The sequence below is a fragment of the Cantharellus anzutake genome (assembly GCF_015039405.1).
Source record: "Cantharellus anzutake strain C23 chromosome Unknown EI90scaffold_69, whole genome shotgun sequence".
NCBI lineage: Eukaryota > Fungi > Basidiomycota > Agaricomycetes > Cantharellales > Hydnaceae > Cantharellus > Cantharellus anzutake.
In genome coordinates, this window is record NW_024067019.1 from 404496 (window position 1) to 420296 (window position 15801).

Genomic DNA, 15801 nt, shown 5'->3' on the forward strand with positions numbered 1-15801 from the left:
GAATTCTGCTGAGACTGGCCCACACATGAGCATCTGCATAGTTCATATAGTCCCATGACTCCTGTCATGCTCAATAATCAGAATCTCCCTTAATATTTCCACAACCACTGGACCAATTAGGGTGAAATTCAACACTGAGTCTTTGGGTATTTTTCTGGATTTAATGACCCCAAGATTGTCCTCTTCTGTCACAGTCAAGTGCACAGACTTTGCACATGAGGACTTCTCAGCTTGAATTTGTCAGGGAATACACCCTGACCTAGCCCACACCCACACTTGCACCCACACTTGCACCTGCATCTGCATGCACACCCAGCTGTTGCACCCCCTGCATGCACCCTGTGCCAGATGCTCCATGCGGCCAGATGCCCCAGGCCCTGGGTCTCAGGCCTCATGTGACTTCCAGATATCTCTGGAAGTTTTTGATTATTGGGCCACTGTGGGAAGGTGAGAAGTTAGTTTCCTTCTCACCTTCTTACCCACAGCAGTGTGCCCTGGACAGGGCTGTTTGTCTTTAGGATTGTGGGCCATGGGGGGGGGGGGTCATGGGGACCTGTGAGACATCCCCTGACAGAATTTCTCCACCAAATCTCAACCAATTCCTTCGTGGAAAGGCTCTTTTGGTTCATACAAAAACCCTCTTTCTTCTTTCTTATTACTCCCCCTATAATTCCTTTTTTCCTAATAATGTACAAGGGTGGAAGCCCAATTTTGATGTATTTACCACATAAGGTTCCATGAAATTGAGCACACCCATTATGCACTCCTACAACATTCTGGTCAAGCATGATACATTAGCTTCAGCCTCTGTGAGGCATTCCTCAAGGTCTCCAGCCAGCTTTGTGAAGCCTGGGTTGGGGAATGTAGCCTTGGGCAGTCCTAGGTACCAGTGGGTGTATGCTGGGAGGAGGCATTGTAGCAGGGAAATCATCCCAACATCACACAGGCTCACAGGGGGGACAGTAGTCTCATGGCCTCACTGACTGTCACTAAAAGAGGTCCTAGAGTATGGTGTTTTAGGTGTCACGGCTGTATAGTTGTGGCTGTGCAGTCACAGGACTACCCCAACTACACTCACCACTGTATGTACATGAAAAGGCACTGTTTTGTGGTGCAAGGGTTTATCCCTGCAACAGCATTGCCAAAGTCCTGCTTTCTGGATGTGTAGGATTCTTTCCACAGCGACATCCATGTATTCATTGGCTGCATCCATGATGCAGTGGTTTTCATCTTCTAATCTATCCTCTGGGCTTGGTTCTAAGAATAACATTTCATATCAGAGGGTGATTGGGTTTGGTTTTCCTGGTCATGTAGGTCAGGTTCATCATATGTTCCATCCTCCAAATCTTGGTTCTGTACCAGTTCTGGTGAACTGGGACTGAGTGTTGGGATACTGGTGGTAATCAGTGTTTCTTGGATTGGGGATGGTTGTGGGGTGGTGTCTTGGTCAAAGTTGCCCAGTTGTGCTGTTCAGTTCCAGTCAGCCACTGTGTTCCCCCAGGGGCTGGGATCTTCTGAAATGTTTTGTCCAGTCTGCCCTCTCAGTGTGAACTTTTTGCCACCTCTGGGGAGTGCCAGGTGGGGTTGTTTGGGGGTGGTTGAGCTGGTGTTATACATTACCCTAGTCTGGCAGGTGTTGGTCCTATTCAGTCCTGTTGTTCCTCCTGGATCTGGATTTTTATGCTCATCCATTGTGAGGAGATCTTGCATGGGCTTTGGGGGCTTTGTGGGGGTTTTTGGAGTTATCTGTGTTGGAGATCAACCTCAGAACATATATTTGTGCCAACAATTCTAATCAGTGGTCTACTCTCATCTGGTCCAACCCCGGCTCCATTGCAGCCTCATCCCTATGGTTTTCTATAATCTGATCTTGCTAGATGTTTACCCTCTCTTACAGGTCACTAGCCTCAATTGAGTGACTTCTGGCTTGTGATCTCATGACTCTCATGCTCCATTCCCACACTCGTTAGTGCCAAGAGGTTTGTGAGAGGTTTGTGACAGCAAACAACATAGTTACATGGTCAATGAAAAACAAGAGAGAAGAATATTTCCTAGTCAGAAGCCAAACCAAGCATCCATCTAGATATCCTGACTCTGACATTCTTGCGAGATTTTAGAACCAGCAGGCCAATTCACCAACTTTGAACACCATGCACACAGCGTATCCTTCAAGTTAATAGCAGCCTTTGGGAAATATGTTTGTGATGAGAAAAGACTAAGTGATGCCAGTAATCACATACATGACTTTCCATGATTGCAGCATCTAGTTCCAGGCCAGCAGAAGAGATTGCCACCACCACAAGGAATCGCTCCTTTCAGGAAGCACCTGTGGGGTTACTGAATAAGAGTATGACCTTAGCTTTCATAGAATGATTCAACACAAACACAATATTCTTATAACACTATTATAGTGATGCATGTCAACAAGTCCAATCCAGAGATATCAATCAAACATATGTAAAATCCCCTCCAGCAGTAATGGTGACCTCTGCAAGGAGTAGATCTGTTGGGAAGGCAGCTGACATGATGATGAAGTTGATGAATATCTATCCCACATCATCATAGTAGCCTGCATGCAGCCACTCACTATTGTCCATGGCACTAGAACGAAAAGTCTATCAGCCAAATCGTTTTTTTTAGTAGAATAAAAATGTGAACCCACATAATAACTGTTTGGACAGCATCCACCATTCGAGCACAAGTCTTAGCAGGGAAAAGAGGCTGTGAGAGAACTGGTTAAGGAAACGATGACCTAGCCAAGAGGACTCACAATAGCCTTGCCAACATCCCCCTGAGGCTCCAAGGTCTTCAGAACCGGCTCCCTTGTGGGAGGAAGATGGCTCGGCTGCAAGCAAGGGGTGACCCTCAAGTGTGCCAAATGGTCCAGGAGCAGGACTCATATTATCACGGCGGTCTGGAATGGGCAAGGCTGGAACGATTGGGTTGGCAAAGCTTTTGGAAAAGAACAAGGCAAGGATGAAGGCAGGGAAAATCAGCCTAAACATTTTCAACATCATTGATTCATGCAGGTAGTACACTAGATCCCAAGAGGAGCTCTTTCTTGGGTGCCTTTCAACATGCTCATAGACTCATTTATATAGGTTGTGCAGCAGTTATACAGTCTCATTTTGATAAGAGGGTAATTATTGGTCTGCAGGGGTCTGACATGATTAGTCCACAGACCCACCATGGTAATCAGCCGCAAAATGGGGGTACTCCTCTGTCACCATCAAGGCCATGGGTTGCTTGGGACTGTGATCACTTGACCAAACAAGGTTAGTATCCATGCTCAAGCGGGATGATCAGCATGTCAGAGAAGCTTGCAACATAAATTGAGAATGCCCAAAAAAAAGCATAGGAATCACTGGTTCTTCCCACAAGCACACAGTCATCCAATGACTAAGGAAGGCTTGACAGCACTTCCATCCTTCCTGGCTGCTTGAAACCTTAGCTTCGCCCCCCCACCTTGTAATATCGCCCACAAAAGTGGCAGGCCCGATAGGTGAAACAAAGGGGGATCTTACATCAATGTCAGGAATTGACTGTACAAGAAAGGGATGAACGCATCCCCCCCAAAATTGGCTTGAACATACATTCCATCATGATCAGTTGATCATTTACATAAATGAGTTTTGTTATGTACGTGTTAGAATGGGGCGGAAACAGACGACTCCGGAGTGGAATCGGAGACTTAGCGTGGAGGGACCTTGGCCTCAGCGACTCAAGCGGAGCGCTGTGCCATTGCTGTTTGTCCATTTGGTCCTTAATTTCACAGTAGGTGAGCAGGAAGTCTCTTGGGGGCATTTCAGGTCGATTTCGGACTAAACCAAAACAAGTATGTACAAGCACCGATATATATAATGGAAGGGGCAAAAGCACAAAGAGAACAAAGGGTGACCGAATCGGAACGAAGACGTTGTAGGCGGGATAATCGCCCACACGCAGAGCCGGCTCGGATATCCATTTACACCATTCAAAAATCATCTTCATTCGTTCTATAATTCGATACAAACTTGGTACCTAAAAATACTCCTAATTCTTGCGAATCCGTCGATGTCAATATCGTCCCAATCGGTGGAGATTTGGTGGAGTTAAGTGTTGGGGAGGTTGGCCACGGCGCGGGTCACGGGATCTGGTCATGTGCGGGCGTGGGAAGTTCAATTTAGGCAAGCGGGAAGTCAGAAAAGCATGCTTCACACATTCCCAAGGCATCAAATAAATTGGGAAAAATGTTCTTTAGCCGCGTAAAGGTTGTTCCCAACCACATTTCCAGTTTCGGGTACTAATTTTGTGAAATCATTGATAAATTCTCGATTTTCTTCATATTTTCACATTTTTACCATCATTTTGATATATTGGATGATATTCTTTTATTCCTTTGATGCCCTTTTCAAATATTTCGCTTACGATGGGGTCCAGGAGCCATATGGCGCCAATATTTCCCATCAATCATTTCTAAAAATGTTTATTCCTTATAATCCTGTACATACCGGGATTGAAAATTAAGTTCTCCCCTCCTCTAAATTTCTCTAAGGCGCTAGGACGCGTCAGAGTTAGTGTGAGTGTGTTAGAAGTTCCAACAGTAGGAGTAAGGGCAGTCGTCTAACCCACAAAGAGTGGGTAGTGGACACTGAGCCCGGACCTTGCGGAATTTCCGGAGAATTTCCCGGAGTTTTAGGATCGAGGCCAGTGGAGAAAAGGGTTTTAGTGGAGAGTTTCCCCCACGAGCTTGGTTGGCGCTGAGAGCCGCTAGCTCTCTTGCATTTCTGTCGTACTAAGTTACGAAATACCGTTTAAAAAAAAAAAGAAGTTCTCCCTTCCCCCAATTTCTCTAAGGTGCTAGGACGCACTAGAGTGGGTGTGAGTGAGTGGATTCCAACAGTAGGAATAAGGGCAACAATCTAGCCTGCAACAAGTGGGTAGTGGATTTGTTGAGCCCGACCTTGCGGAAATCCCGGAGAACTCACCACGGAGTTAAGGATCGAGAGCATAGCGAGTTTAGTCAAGAAAGTAGGATTTTGGAGAGTTTGGCCCCACGAGCTTAGTCGGCATCGAGAGCCGCGAGCCCTCTTTCAACGTCCGAATGGGAACAAAGGGTAGAGGGGGCGGAGCGGTACCGAAGGTCATAGGGCAAGACCTGTGATACGTCCGAAAGGAGGTAGAGAGGGCGAGGCCCAGAGGGGCAGGAGGATGAGGGGAAGTGGGGATGATGACTAACTGGCTAGAATAGAAAGAAGCAGTAGTCCAAATAGGGATGAAGGGAAAACGCGAGAAATACATTACAGGCGGCGAGAGTGCCGAAGGCGGTCCGTGAAGCTTGGGGGTTGCGGAGCTTACAGAGGTTACGGAGGCGGGGTTGGAAGTCCGAGGAATATTGGCAATGGTGTTTACGTAGTATGAGGTCACCAATGCAATGGACTAAGGCCGAGGTGGAGTCAAAGTCCAAGGTGGGGACTATGACGGAGGCTCGGAGTAAGGTACGAGCGGTGTCCGAGTGCAAAGTACGGAACAGCGGTGGAAGGTCGTAACTTGGCGGAAGGGTGGCAGAGGAGTAACGGAGGGAGGAGAGAGGGGACAGGTAAGGGGAGAAGGAGTGGCAGAAAGGAGAGTAGTCAGGTCCGAAGGTGAGTATCGGAGTGGACGGGGGAAGTGTAGGAGGATAACGGGAGGGTGGAGGTGTTGTGAAGGGGGAGCGGAGTAGTAGGAGGGTGGTGAGAGGTAAGGAGGAGGTGTGTTGCCAGGACCGAAGGTGAGTATCGGAACGGCAGCGGTAGGTTATGACTCCGGAGGTGAAGAGGGTGGAGGTCCGGAAGTCGGGTCGGGGTCGGGTATGCACGGATATGACAGTACGAAGCCAAGGAGACATTGCATGCCTGGCTCCTTGGTGTGCACAGTGGTCATGAATGTGGGTCACGAAGCGTGCAGATACTGTAATGGAGCATTTCCAAAAGGGGTCCCATGCTTGAGTCGTCACAACACATGAGCTGTGGTTGCTTGGGACATATCCAACAATATCGGATTTGACATGCTGCAGCATGCTTGGCATAATTTAGTTCACATGCGGCAACTTGTGAGCGAACAATGGGGATACTGACAAAGAGGTCAACAGTTGCAGCAAATGGTTAATTGGTATCTTGGTTTTGCCAAGTTGGGGTTGGCTGTCAGGGCCTGGCCTCGGACTCGGAGGCTCCCTGACCTCAACCCCCATCTAACCTGTCCTCACACTATGCGGGGCATGAGATGTATAGTAAAAGGAAGGGAATATATACACTTGCCTATGCGGGGCATGAGATGAGAAGAAGGGTAAAGGTCTCATCTCCCTGCATGGTTGCTATATAAAGGAATGGGTCACATGCCCACAACTATACAGCTCCTATGTGTAGTGTGACCCGGAGGGAACATCCAGGTGGCAGTGCCCAGTAAGCGTGGGAACGTTCTGGGCGAGTTGCATGCCCAGAACTGTGGCTGTGACCTGTGGGAACATTCTGGGCAAGCTGCTCGCTCAGAAAGTTCCCACGCTATCCCGTGCGCGTGGATACACAACACAGAAAGGCAACAACAAGGCAACAATGAAGGAATGGGAGGAAGGGATTGGTTGGGGAGCCTGGGGCACCCTAGGGCAGGGTGCTGAACCCTGACATTGGCATCCACATCACCTATAAATGGTTGAGCACAGCCCCAATGTCATCTTCATCAAAACTCTCACAAGTCCTGTTGAAATAACCACCTCAGCCTAACAGGGCATATGGTGTAATGGCTGTGCACACTGAGTTCGCAATCCAGAAGACTGGAGTTCGATTCCCAGTATGTCCAACTTTTAGGTTTCCCTAAAAGACCACATGCAAATTCCACCAAGTCCGCAGCTATCCAATGCCAGTGAATGCCAAGCCCAGATACGATTATCAGATGAGGCTAACTGGCTTCCTTTTTCCATTGAATATGGCCATTTATATTTAATTAACTTACTCTTCTCGTGAGGTGAAGCACTTACATACATGATAAAAGCCTAAGCAGCCAATGAGGAAATTTGTATCCGGTGCAACTACTGGACTTATCCAGAGCTCCAAATTCTTATGATGTAAACCAGCATGACTGGGCAAATGACATAAAATGGACAAGCCTGGTATCGAACCCAGGACTTCTAGCATGCATCCATACACTACTCGCCCGTTATGCCAGGGGGGGGTACCCCTTCCCTGATGGTTTGGGAGATCACTTGATCCCTTCCTCCAACAGCCAATTCTCTTAGCCAAGCACTCATATAAGTCATAATCATACAGTGGTTTTGTGAGAAAGTGGCAGTCAAAAAGTGAAAGGGTATTGAACCCTTTCATAAAAAATCAATTGAGAAAATGGGGAAATAAATATTGGGAATTTTTATTTTCAATTCAAAAGAACATGTCAATATAGCAAAATAAGTGCCCTATGGCCATTCCCCGTTGATGATATATTGACAATGACCGCACTGCTGGACCAGCTCTGCAACCACCACCACTGTTTCATGGGTACTAGCCACACCACACCAGACACAAAGCAGCTCATCACCCTGATTTCTGAAACCTTCTCTCCCAAGGAGATCACCCACATTAGTGAATGCATGGTTCACTGGATTCCTCACAGGCAAGGTATCCCTTTGACAAAGTCGGCAACCACGGCAAGTCACAAACTGAATAACTTGGGTCTGGACTATAATAGAGGCTGGTAACCTGCCTAGGTCTGGACGTGATTTTCATGGAACACTATGGTATTTACTTGCAATGTCCTTGTGAGCTACTTGCCACATACCCTACTGCATCACCCCGATGCCTTAAGACCGATTTGTTCATTCTACAACCCAGACCAGCGAACTGGTCCTGCAAATATCATCGGCATCTTAGAAGACAAATTGCAGTCTTCGAAGATGCTGGAGTGATGGAGGTGTTTTGACTTGGACCATTGTTCTCGACCTCCCACTTGCACTACTTTCCAAATTCTCCAGACAGCCCTTCAGATCACGAACTGATTCATGCCTCAGCACCATTGAAACTCCATTTCTTAATTATGTCTCTCAGAAGGCATGGCCATCTGAGGTATCAACTTTAGGACAGCAATGCAAAATGGCGCTTATTCTACTGTATTGGCATATAATTTTTTGAATTGAAAATAAAAATTCCCAATATTTACCCATTTTCTCAATTGATTTTTTACGAAAGGGTTCAATACCCTTTCACTTTTCGACTGCCACTTTCTCACAAAACCGCTGTAATGCGATTATATAGGATACATAAAAGGAGATCGTGGGTGGTCACTAGTGTCAAGTTCCGAAGCCTGTCTGGGGTTAGAGACGTGGACATCCCTTATTTAAAGGGGCATTTCCATGATGGTTGAAGCGCTTTATATGGATCAGCGCGTTACGACATTGGCTGCGAAACAACAGGCATTTCGCCTAGGTGAAAACTGCACTTCGAATGGTTGCCATGCGGGAGGGCAGCAAGAATCAGTACCTTAGCGAACCCGAGAGCAACCACCCAACCAGGAAGCGCAACATGGGGGAGTAATACGCTACATACATAAGGTACAAGGACAGCAGCCCGAGTTGTGCATCCTTCCCGACCCACAAATTCCTCGCCTGTGAACATTTCAGCGACATAGCCGACAGCTACTGTCAGCTCCGGAGATCAGTCGGAAAGCTCGTTAATCATCCAGGCACCATTCAACGCCGCCATGAACCGATTAGAAGTGGATCTGGCAGTGATTGCATGGGTTAGGATTGAGGGTGCCCTCCCTTGAACCACCATAGCCTCAGAGCGGAATAACATTTGGTGCCTTTATTAACGTGAATGTTGATTCCAGGGGAGATGTGCAACATAATCATACATTGTGGGATGGGTTCGTTCAAAGCTTCAAGCCCAGATCAAAAGTTGCCAGAGGTTCGATAGTAATACAAGAATGACAATACTTGACAATCTCATAGCCAAATCAGAGAAAGGACCGGTACGATCACTGTCCCGAAAAAGACTGTCAAATCTGGATAGTTGAGCGTATGACCAGATGCTGAGGTTGTGGTAGAGACAGCGGTGGAAGATGCAACGGAGGCGCCAGCGGCAGGGGCAGAGGCCGCGGAACCCGCAGCGGCAGTGGTACTAAGAGTGGTGGGGGTCGGAGTAGGTATGGAGGTTCGAGGGGATGTATAACCCGGAGTAGCGGGGCTCGAACTGCTGGCATAACAAGAATGATCCGATCCGCATGCGTATCCTGGATTACAGCCTGGAATCGATATAGTCATCGAGGACACTATAAGTGGCGAGTGTTATTACATACAGCTGACACCGGGCTGGCAACATGTGTCCCCCCGTGGGCAGTAATGAGCAGTACCACAAGGTGTCCCACCATTCGGAATGCAACTGGAGAATAAGCAATAACGACCATGAGAGAGTGAATTATGATTCATATAATCGACGGACCCATTTTCATAGCACTATTCCAGGCGACATGAGCGGAACGATACTGAGACGTAGGGCAGCATGCGTATAGAGCACTCACATACAACCCTGGATTGCAATGACCGTTCCCACAGGGCACTCTGCCATTCAGGATGCACTAGGTTCGAGAACTACCATGCATCCATGAGTAACCACATAATGCTCACAACTGGATGGCTCACGAGTTTGTCAAGGAGCACTAGGGTGGATAATCACTCAGATTATGCAGCCGAAGCGAAGTGGAAAACTGACGAAATAACCCTGCTGACAGCACCCACTGTTGCTACCTGTGCACTGGGGAAGCACAGAAAAGAACACTCCTAAAGTATTTCAAGGAGTTGACCGTACGCATGCGCTCCCATCGGAACAGCACCATTTGGGAGGACAGAAGACTTGATGGAAAAAGGGGGCTAAGCGCCGGCTGGTTCCAGAAACAACTTATCCCAGAGGGGTGACTTACAAGAGCCTGTTCCACATGAGTCCGCCGCTGCTACAAGTGCTTGGAAGTTGGTCCTGTTGTGGAAGGTGATAGAGTGATGAGCACCGGGGGACCATTAATTGGTCCAAGCGCTGGGTTTGTATCGCGGCGGTCGGGAATACGTAAAGGTGGAATGCAGGGGTTGGCAAGGCCTGTTGCGACGAACAAGGTAATGATCAAGGCAGGAGCAATTTGCCAGGGGTTTGCCAGCATTTGTTTCAATCAAGCCTACTTTTCGAACGGCGATAGCAAAAGCCTAAAAATCGATTATTCACAATCTCCTAAATGAGCAGTGCCTTATTTGTACCTGCGGTACGAGAACATCTTCCATTGGGTGGGATACTCTCTGTTAGAATACTGGTGCGGCATTCAAACGATCGGCGCGCCCAAGCGAGGTCTAGAGGATTCACTGCGTTTAGAGGAGAATTATTCGCTGTACTATTCTGCGATGAATAATGCATGAGAGACATATGAGTATGACATCGCTGATGTGGTTGGACAGCACGGTACGATCGGATGATGCCGAGGCCACGGCCATCGTCACTAGTGTAATGCCACCTCGTATACCCCGGCTGACTTTATTCAGTGGTCCATCCTGCTCACTCTGTGACGTGTGTTTGAACAACATTCCATTCCCCTAAGGGTTTCTACCATTTACTGCCATTCAGACTGCCAAGGAAGCCCTCGCTGAAATTCGAGTCAATACACCTTTCCAATTGTCCATCATAAATATTCAAGACGAAGCACAGAAGGAGTGGAAGCGAAAATACGGTGAGAGCTTTTCACCATATATTAGCGTGGCACAGATATCAGCGGTACTCACTTTCTTCTTTGCTCGGGCTGAGCACAGTCTATGACATTCCAGTCTTGCACATAGAAGGCGAACTCGTGGCCAAGGGGAGATGGGGGAAGCCCGAAGTCGAGGAATCGTTGAGAAAATGGACTCTCAAGCAGGGAAAGCCGCCATCAACTTGATGGGTTCCGATTTTGAAGGTCCTTGTCGCTTCCATACTCCCAGTTATCCTGAAGTTCACGATTGAATGATAGGCGCATCGTTCTATGTTGATGTTGTGGGTGAGGGGACAGAAAAGCATCATAATCTTGTCACGGATTCCGATCTCGAATATCTTTATGGCATACCAACTACTCTGGGTGATCCTTTCAGTGAACACGCGTCTCATATCAGCAAACGCTCATGTTTCAATTGTGGCTCGACTTTCCATTCCTTTCACGCTTGTCCAGATCCTAGGGATCCTGCGCGCATTGCTCTCGCGAGAGAGGAGCTTAAGGAGCTTCGACCCAGCACATTCCGCTTCGGCTATCGAATCCATGAGTGGTATGAGCAACGCGACAAGGTTCTCAAGTGGGTAGATGAGTTTTCTCCTGGGAAAATCACTGTGCCGGAACTGCGAGAAGCCTTGGGGCTTGAAGATGATGAACTGAGGGATGCGTTGGAAATGAATGAGGATTGGGCGGTGAGAGTGTTGCAGAGAAGGGAAGATGAATTGCCTTGGTATGCTGGAAGAGACGAAGGATGCGATGGTGGGATGTTGAAGTGGGGATACCCACCAGGCTACTACAGCATTGAAGGTGGAGCATATTCAAGTCAAATATTTTGGTGAACTTCATGATTCTGATAGATCCTTACGAGGCAATGAGGCGTCGCATCTTGGAGATCTTCGATCCCCCAGCTACCAAGTGCCTTCCCCGAACGGAAGAAGAGACTCAGCCGATGTCTCTGCCCTGGGAACGAGCTGAGGATGAGTTCTCTGTCGAAACAGCGTTCATATCTCTGCCACCTGAGACCCAGGCTCAAGATCAAACACAGCGTACAGATGGGGAAAGCTTTCCGAGGTGGATACCATCAGTCGTATCTCAGGCCCTCTCTTGGAAAATTTCAGGTGAAGTCGAAGAACCGCTTGCTGAAGCGTGCAACCCCACAGGACCAGAATCGGCACCAGGCAGCAATCATTCCACAAGACTATCCACACCTCGTCGTTGGGCGATATACCCAACCACCCTCTTTCAATGGGCTGCACTCCCTGTCTCACCAATCACTCACCCTCTTCCTTCCTTCGATCATCAAAATCGGAAACCCTCTGCCATGACATTGAACGATGCGTCTTGGTTAACTTACACACCTGATCGGGCTGCCTTGTGGAAGCAAATTGTCCATGGCACCATGACTACATCCTCAACTTCCGGAACAATCTATCCTTGGCGGCGTCCAGAAATGTGGACATCCTATCTCCACGCTGCTAGCCACCTCCAAATCTCTTCACAACCCCTTCCCTCTTCCGGATTTCATAGTTCACCACTGCCCTGCACCTTACACCCTGCAGCAGTTCCGAATACTGATGCTAGTGATGACTCACTGAGCATCGAGATGGACATGTCGGACTGAGACGTTGAGAGTCATCACGATGCAATTCGCTAATCTTGCACATCATGGGCCGTTGGTCCCTTCTGCTCAATGTGGTAGCTTTCAGACGGGGAGTAAGAGCGTATCCGCAAGCAAGTTTTTACCAAGCTTAGTTGAGGCGACGGCGAAAATGAGGGGTTTTTACATACATTCAAATATCCAACATAGATCCTGACATCCGTGTGACGCACCAACTACAGGCCATCAAAGCAGACATCCACCAGGCACATTCACGCTGCATTGTCCAGCCGAGGACTTTGAGACCAGAAATGACTTCACATTAGGACTTTTGCAAATGTAGGAGCCTGACCCGGAGCGATCACAAAAATCCATTAGGCGCCATCTGGGGTGCTTGTATATGGATCCCGTTCCCTTGGCCACTCATACCACTTCCATATTCGCGTTCATCAAAGGAGACGTCGTGCCCAGGCTTACGTGCCGTGGCCACCGTGCGACTTTTATGCAGGCGAGTACGGTGATTGGCCCCAGACGCGGTCGAACTTCCGCCATTCCCAGTAGGATTATATAGGGAGGTGAAGGAGCGATGGATATCGGATTACATTGCAGAGGCTCTACATGCATGGATTGATGGGATTAGTGATGGGGATGGGAGTCTCCCGATCAGAATGCATTGACGTAGGTGGGGGATTGATATGCGGAGGAAGAGGCATCCAGGGAGCCAGACGATGTCGGCCGTACGTTGCACAGATAGGATTTTTACCTATACTCTCATTGTAATACGTACATAAATATGCACAGACGTACTGGTCTCGATCGTGGGTGTACTTATCCGCTGGAAGGGTTGGGATTGCCTACTCGTTACAAGAATGTTTGTTTAGTAAGCCAGTATTTAGGATACAACAGTGCATGGATCATCTGGAGCAAGGCACAACGGGGGGGGGGGGGTCGTGGAATAAGGGGGAGAGCGAAACGCTACCAAAAATTGTCGTAGTGGAAATCATCAAAAAAGGGTTCACTAAGCCATATAATTTTCAATGCCATCATTTGGAGCGTGGGGCTGACGTACTAGGCGGTCCCTATAACAGAGAGGAAGGATTTGAGCGTGGCAGTTTTTGTCATGAGCGGATGGATGGATTGAGATGTTCTGATTTTTTTTTTTCAAACTCACCAGCGCCCATATAGGAGCCACTACGCTGTTGCCATCGAACGTAGCAGCGGAATACAATAGTCGATTATTGAATTTGAGGTTAGCGACTGAGTCTGTCTCCACCGTTCTGTGTGGTGTGGTGTGTGTGGAACGGCCGCGTTTAACGCAACGAAAAACCCCCCAGGATGTTGTTGAAAGATGATACGTACATGATGACCCAAACGCTATTACCACTTCTATAACCTTTTAACTGCACGTAACCGTACTTGTTATCGCTCGCGAATTGCATAGTTTGCCGAATATCTAATGCAAGGGATTTCATATCAACATGAGTTTTATCGGAGAGATATAATGGGGGGGGAGTTACGAAAATAACCTTGATGGAATGTGGCAGCATCTTTGTACCCTTGATCTCCTCCAATGCCAGGAAGGATCTTTGCAAGTAACGATCCATCCGGATTCGTCCAATTCCCTCTGTCAGGCGCGCGCGCCCAATAATGATACTCTCAGCAAGCTTCCTCTCTAGCACATCGCCTAGGAAGGAGTTTTCACAATCCTAAAGACATACCCGAGTACCTTGACGCTGACTCTACGCCCGTGAGTAACGTTGAGAGCGTGGCCGACATTCGCCTCGTAGATGCCGTTTGCGTAACCCCAAAGTTCACTCGGAGGGGCTGGGAACGGTAGCGGGCCGTTCCACAGGGCTGAGGCAGGAGCCTGAGGTTGGTCAACTTCCCATGGCGTAGGGGCATTGGAAATGAGGCCAAAGTAGGCAAGGGCTTGTAAAACTACGGTAAAGAACATCTCAAGGCTTAGAGAGAGGGGGGAGAGTGTGTTTGGCGAGAAACGGCCAATGAGGACCCCCCCCCCCCCGTGCGCATGGTTTAAGTATTTGCCACAATGAACTCATTTGGGCAGACATTTTTTTCCGAAGGAGGCTGGCAAGCTAGGGGTAACCCCTTCAAAGGAACAATTGGAACAGAATGGCAAAACCCTTTTTGCACGATGGCGCTTGGATGATTCCCTGGTGGTGGCTCAACTTCGGTGGCTGGCGGGCGTTGTGGCTACTCAAATCTTATTCAGTTGTTACATGTAACAACTTACATCAAGTGCCAACCGCTCTTTTTATAGTAACTAGTTTGACGGATACTCTATCTAATAATATTTACAAAAGTCACAGGTCCATTTTCATCCAAGTTCTCCGGATAATACCATCCAAATTCATGCGGGGCGCACAGATGGACGCGCACGCCACTTCAAATGGATTGCCCAATTCCTAAGCTAAGCAGCATGCACACACATGCTTCTTTTCGGACATTGAGCGTATTGCAAATGCAGAGATAACAGACAGGATCGGACGGGATGATGTGATGTGTACAGTGTGTGGGCGGCCGATATGGCCCGATGGCTCGCAATTGCAGCCACTGTAATTGCATAATTCTATCGTTGGAATAGGACAGAACGTTGAAATTGCCAAGAGACTGAGTTGACCTCTGAAACACACACGTGACAATCGGAGCCACTTAGGCAAGGAGAATTCGCTTAGTATTACCTGATCACACGCATGGCTGCGAGCTTATTGAGTATTATCAATTCCACCGCCTACCTCGTGCTCAGCCCGGGGATCAACTTCCTAGATGCAAAAATGGACACTCTCCATTATAAGTATTCCGCCACCCGGCAATCCCAATCTCCGGTATGCATGTCCGCTCCCATTACCCTCCCATACTTCTTAGCGTAATTACAGTAGCTCAATGCAGATCCGCCTTGAACACATCGACCAAGTCGAAATGTGTTCAAGGGTCCTGAGTGCGAACATGATATCTTGATAATCATCACTACTGAAAAACTCCCACTCTCGGAAATGATCTATCTGAGAAATCCGGCGCGGCGCTACTCAACGAAAAAGGCTCCATTGTTCACCATCACCATGCTAGTTGCGAGTGAGACTCCGAGTCTGACGGTGTGTCTATCGATGCAATCGAATGGAATATGAGAGTAGTACCTTGGCCCTAACGGGTGCACCCCTGGCAATCTTTGTCAGCGTCAAATTTGAACCCAGCGAGGCAAGGGAGTGGGCTCCGACTCGCTGCAGTGGTAATACGGAATAGTTCCATACTCGGTAGTAATATTACCCCGATGATTAGACACGTCATTGGTGGGGCCTTCTAAACCGACGTTCACGCTTACATAGTATACAAGTGGTGCTGTCCACGCCACTCGAGCAAGCCCTCGATTAAGGAAACATGTGCAGTTGCCAACTTTTTCGGTTTTGCTCTTAATTTGTGGCGGCCGGATAGAAGCCTCCGATTTAGTCAAAACATCGGGATGC

The 15801-nt window shown here is 48.2% G+C and overlaps 6 protein-coding genes and 1 non-coding gene across 7 annotated transcripts; 3 read left to right on the forward strand and 4 right to left on the reverse strand.

Annotated features, from left to right (window-relative positions):
* Window positions 1–2447: 2447 nt before the first annotated feature.
* On the reverse strand, window positions 2448–3014 carry EI90DRAFT_3020012 (uncharacterized protein; the record flags this gene model as incomplete). Its single annotated transcript, XM_039057451.1, has 4 exons — window positions 2448–2546; window positions 2588–2615; window positions 2663–2732; window positions 2771–3014. 4 exons carry the CDS (start codon window positions 3012–3014, stop codon window positions 2448–2450), a joined length of 441 nt encoding a protein of 146 aa, XP_038911013.1.
* A 506-nt stretch (window positions 3015–3520) lies between these two features.
* EI90DRAFT_3077620 (uncharacterized protein) lies at window positions 3521–5629 on the reverse strand (the record flags this gene model as incomplete). Its single annotated transcript, XM_039061729.1, has 3 exons — window positions 5078–5629; window positions 3669–3793; window positions 3521–3582 (listed from the first exon to the last, which is right to left on the reverse strand). The coding sequence occupies exons 1-3, from the start codon at window positions 5278–5280 to the stop codon at window positions 3521–3523; spliced, it is 390 nt and encodes a 129-aa protein (XP_038911014.1). The 5' UTR covers window positions 5281–5629.
* Window positions 5630–6739: 1110 nt separating this feature from the next.
* On the forward strand, window positions 6740–6813 carry EI90DRAFT_t222. Its single transcript has one exon. It is a non-coding gene; the product is annotated as a tRNA-Ala (tRNA).
* A 2134-nt stretch (window positions 6814–8947) lies between these two features.
* EI90DRAFT_3020013 (uncharacterized protein) lies at window positions 8948–10270 on the reverse strand (the record flags this gene model as incomplete). Its single annotated transcript, XM_039057452.1, has 8 exons — window positions 8948–9246; window positions 9297–9383; window positions 9523–9592; window positions 9644–9660; window positions 9922–9974; window positions 10006–10091; window positions 10172–10195; window positions 10247–10270. 8 exons carry the CDS (start codon window positions 10268–10270, stop codon window positions 8948–8950), a joined length of 660 nt encoding a protein of 219 aa, XP_038911015.1.
* A 187-nt stretch (window positions 10271–10457) lies between these two features.
* On the forward strand, window positions 10458–12499 carry EI90DRAFT_3077625 (uncharacterized protein). The gene is made up of 4 exons (XM_039061730.1): window positions 10458–10710; window positions 10790–10932; window positions 10987–11529; window positions 11580–12499. Exons 2-4 carry the CDS (start codon window positions 10842–10844, stop codon window positions 12341–12343), a joined length of 1398 nt encoding a protein of 465 aa, XP_038911016.1. The 5' UTR covers window positions 10458–10710; window positions 10790–10841; the 3' UTR covers window positions 12344–12499.
* Window positions 12500–13942: 1443 nt separating this feature from the next.
* On the reverse strand, window positions 13943–14298 carry EI90DRAFT_3077628 (uncharacterized protein). The gene has a single exon (XM_039061731.1). The coding sequence runs from the start codon at window positions 14271–14273 to the stop codon at window positions 14004–14006; it is 270 nt and encodes an 89-aa protein (XP_038911017.1). The 5' UTR covers window positions 14274–14298; the 3' UTR covers window positions 13943–14003.
* A 735-nt stretch (window positions 14299–15033) lies between these two features.
* EI90DRAFT_3077631 (uncharacterized protein) lies at window positions 15034–15627 on the forward strand (the record flags this gene model as incomplete). Its single annotated transcript, XM_039061732.1, has 3 exons — window positions 15034–15206; window positions 15255–15436; window positions 15514–15627. Coding segments are annotated over 3 exons (469 nt in total), but the record flags the coding sequence as incomplete, so codon positions are not given.
* Between the last annotated feature and the right edge of the window lie 174 nt (window positions 15628–15801).

Excerpts from the sequence above, each read along its gene's own strand:
- EI90DRAFT_3077625 (XM_039061730.1), top strand. The coding sequence starts at position 10,842 with ATGGGGGAAGCCCGAAGTCGAGGAATCGTTGAGAAAATGGACTCTCAA. Across the intron at positions 10,933-10,986 it reads GATGGGTTCCGATTTTGAAG|GCGCATCGTTCTATGTTGAT; the intron begins GTCCTTGTCGCT and ends ATTGAATGATAG. Across the intron at positions 11,530-11,579 it reads AGGCTACTACAGCATTGAAG|ATCCTTACGAGGCAATGAGG; the intron begins GTGGAGCATATT and ends TGATTCTGATAG.
- EI90DRAFT_3077628 (XM_039061731.1), bottom strand. The coding sequence starts at position 14,273 with ATGTTCTTTACCGTAGTTTTACAAGCCCTTGCCTACTTTGGCCTCATT.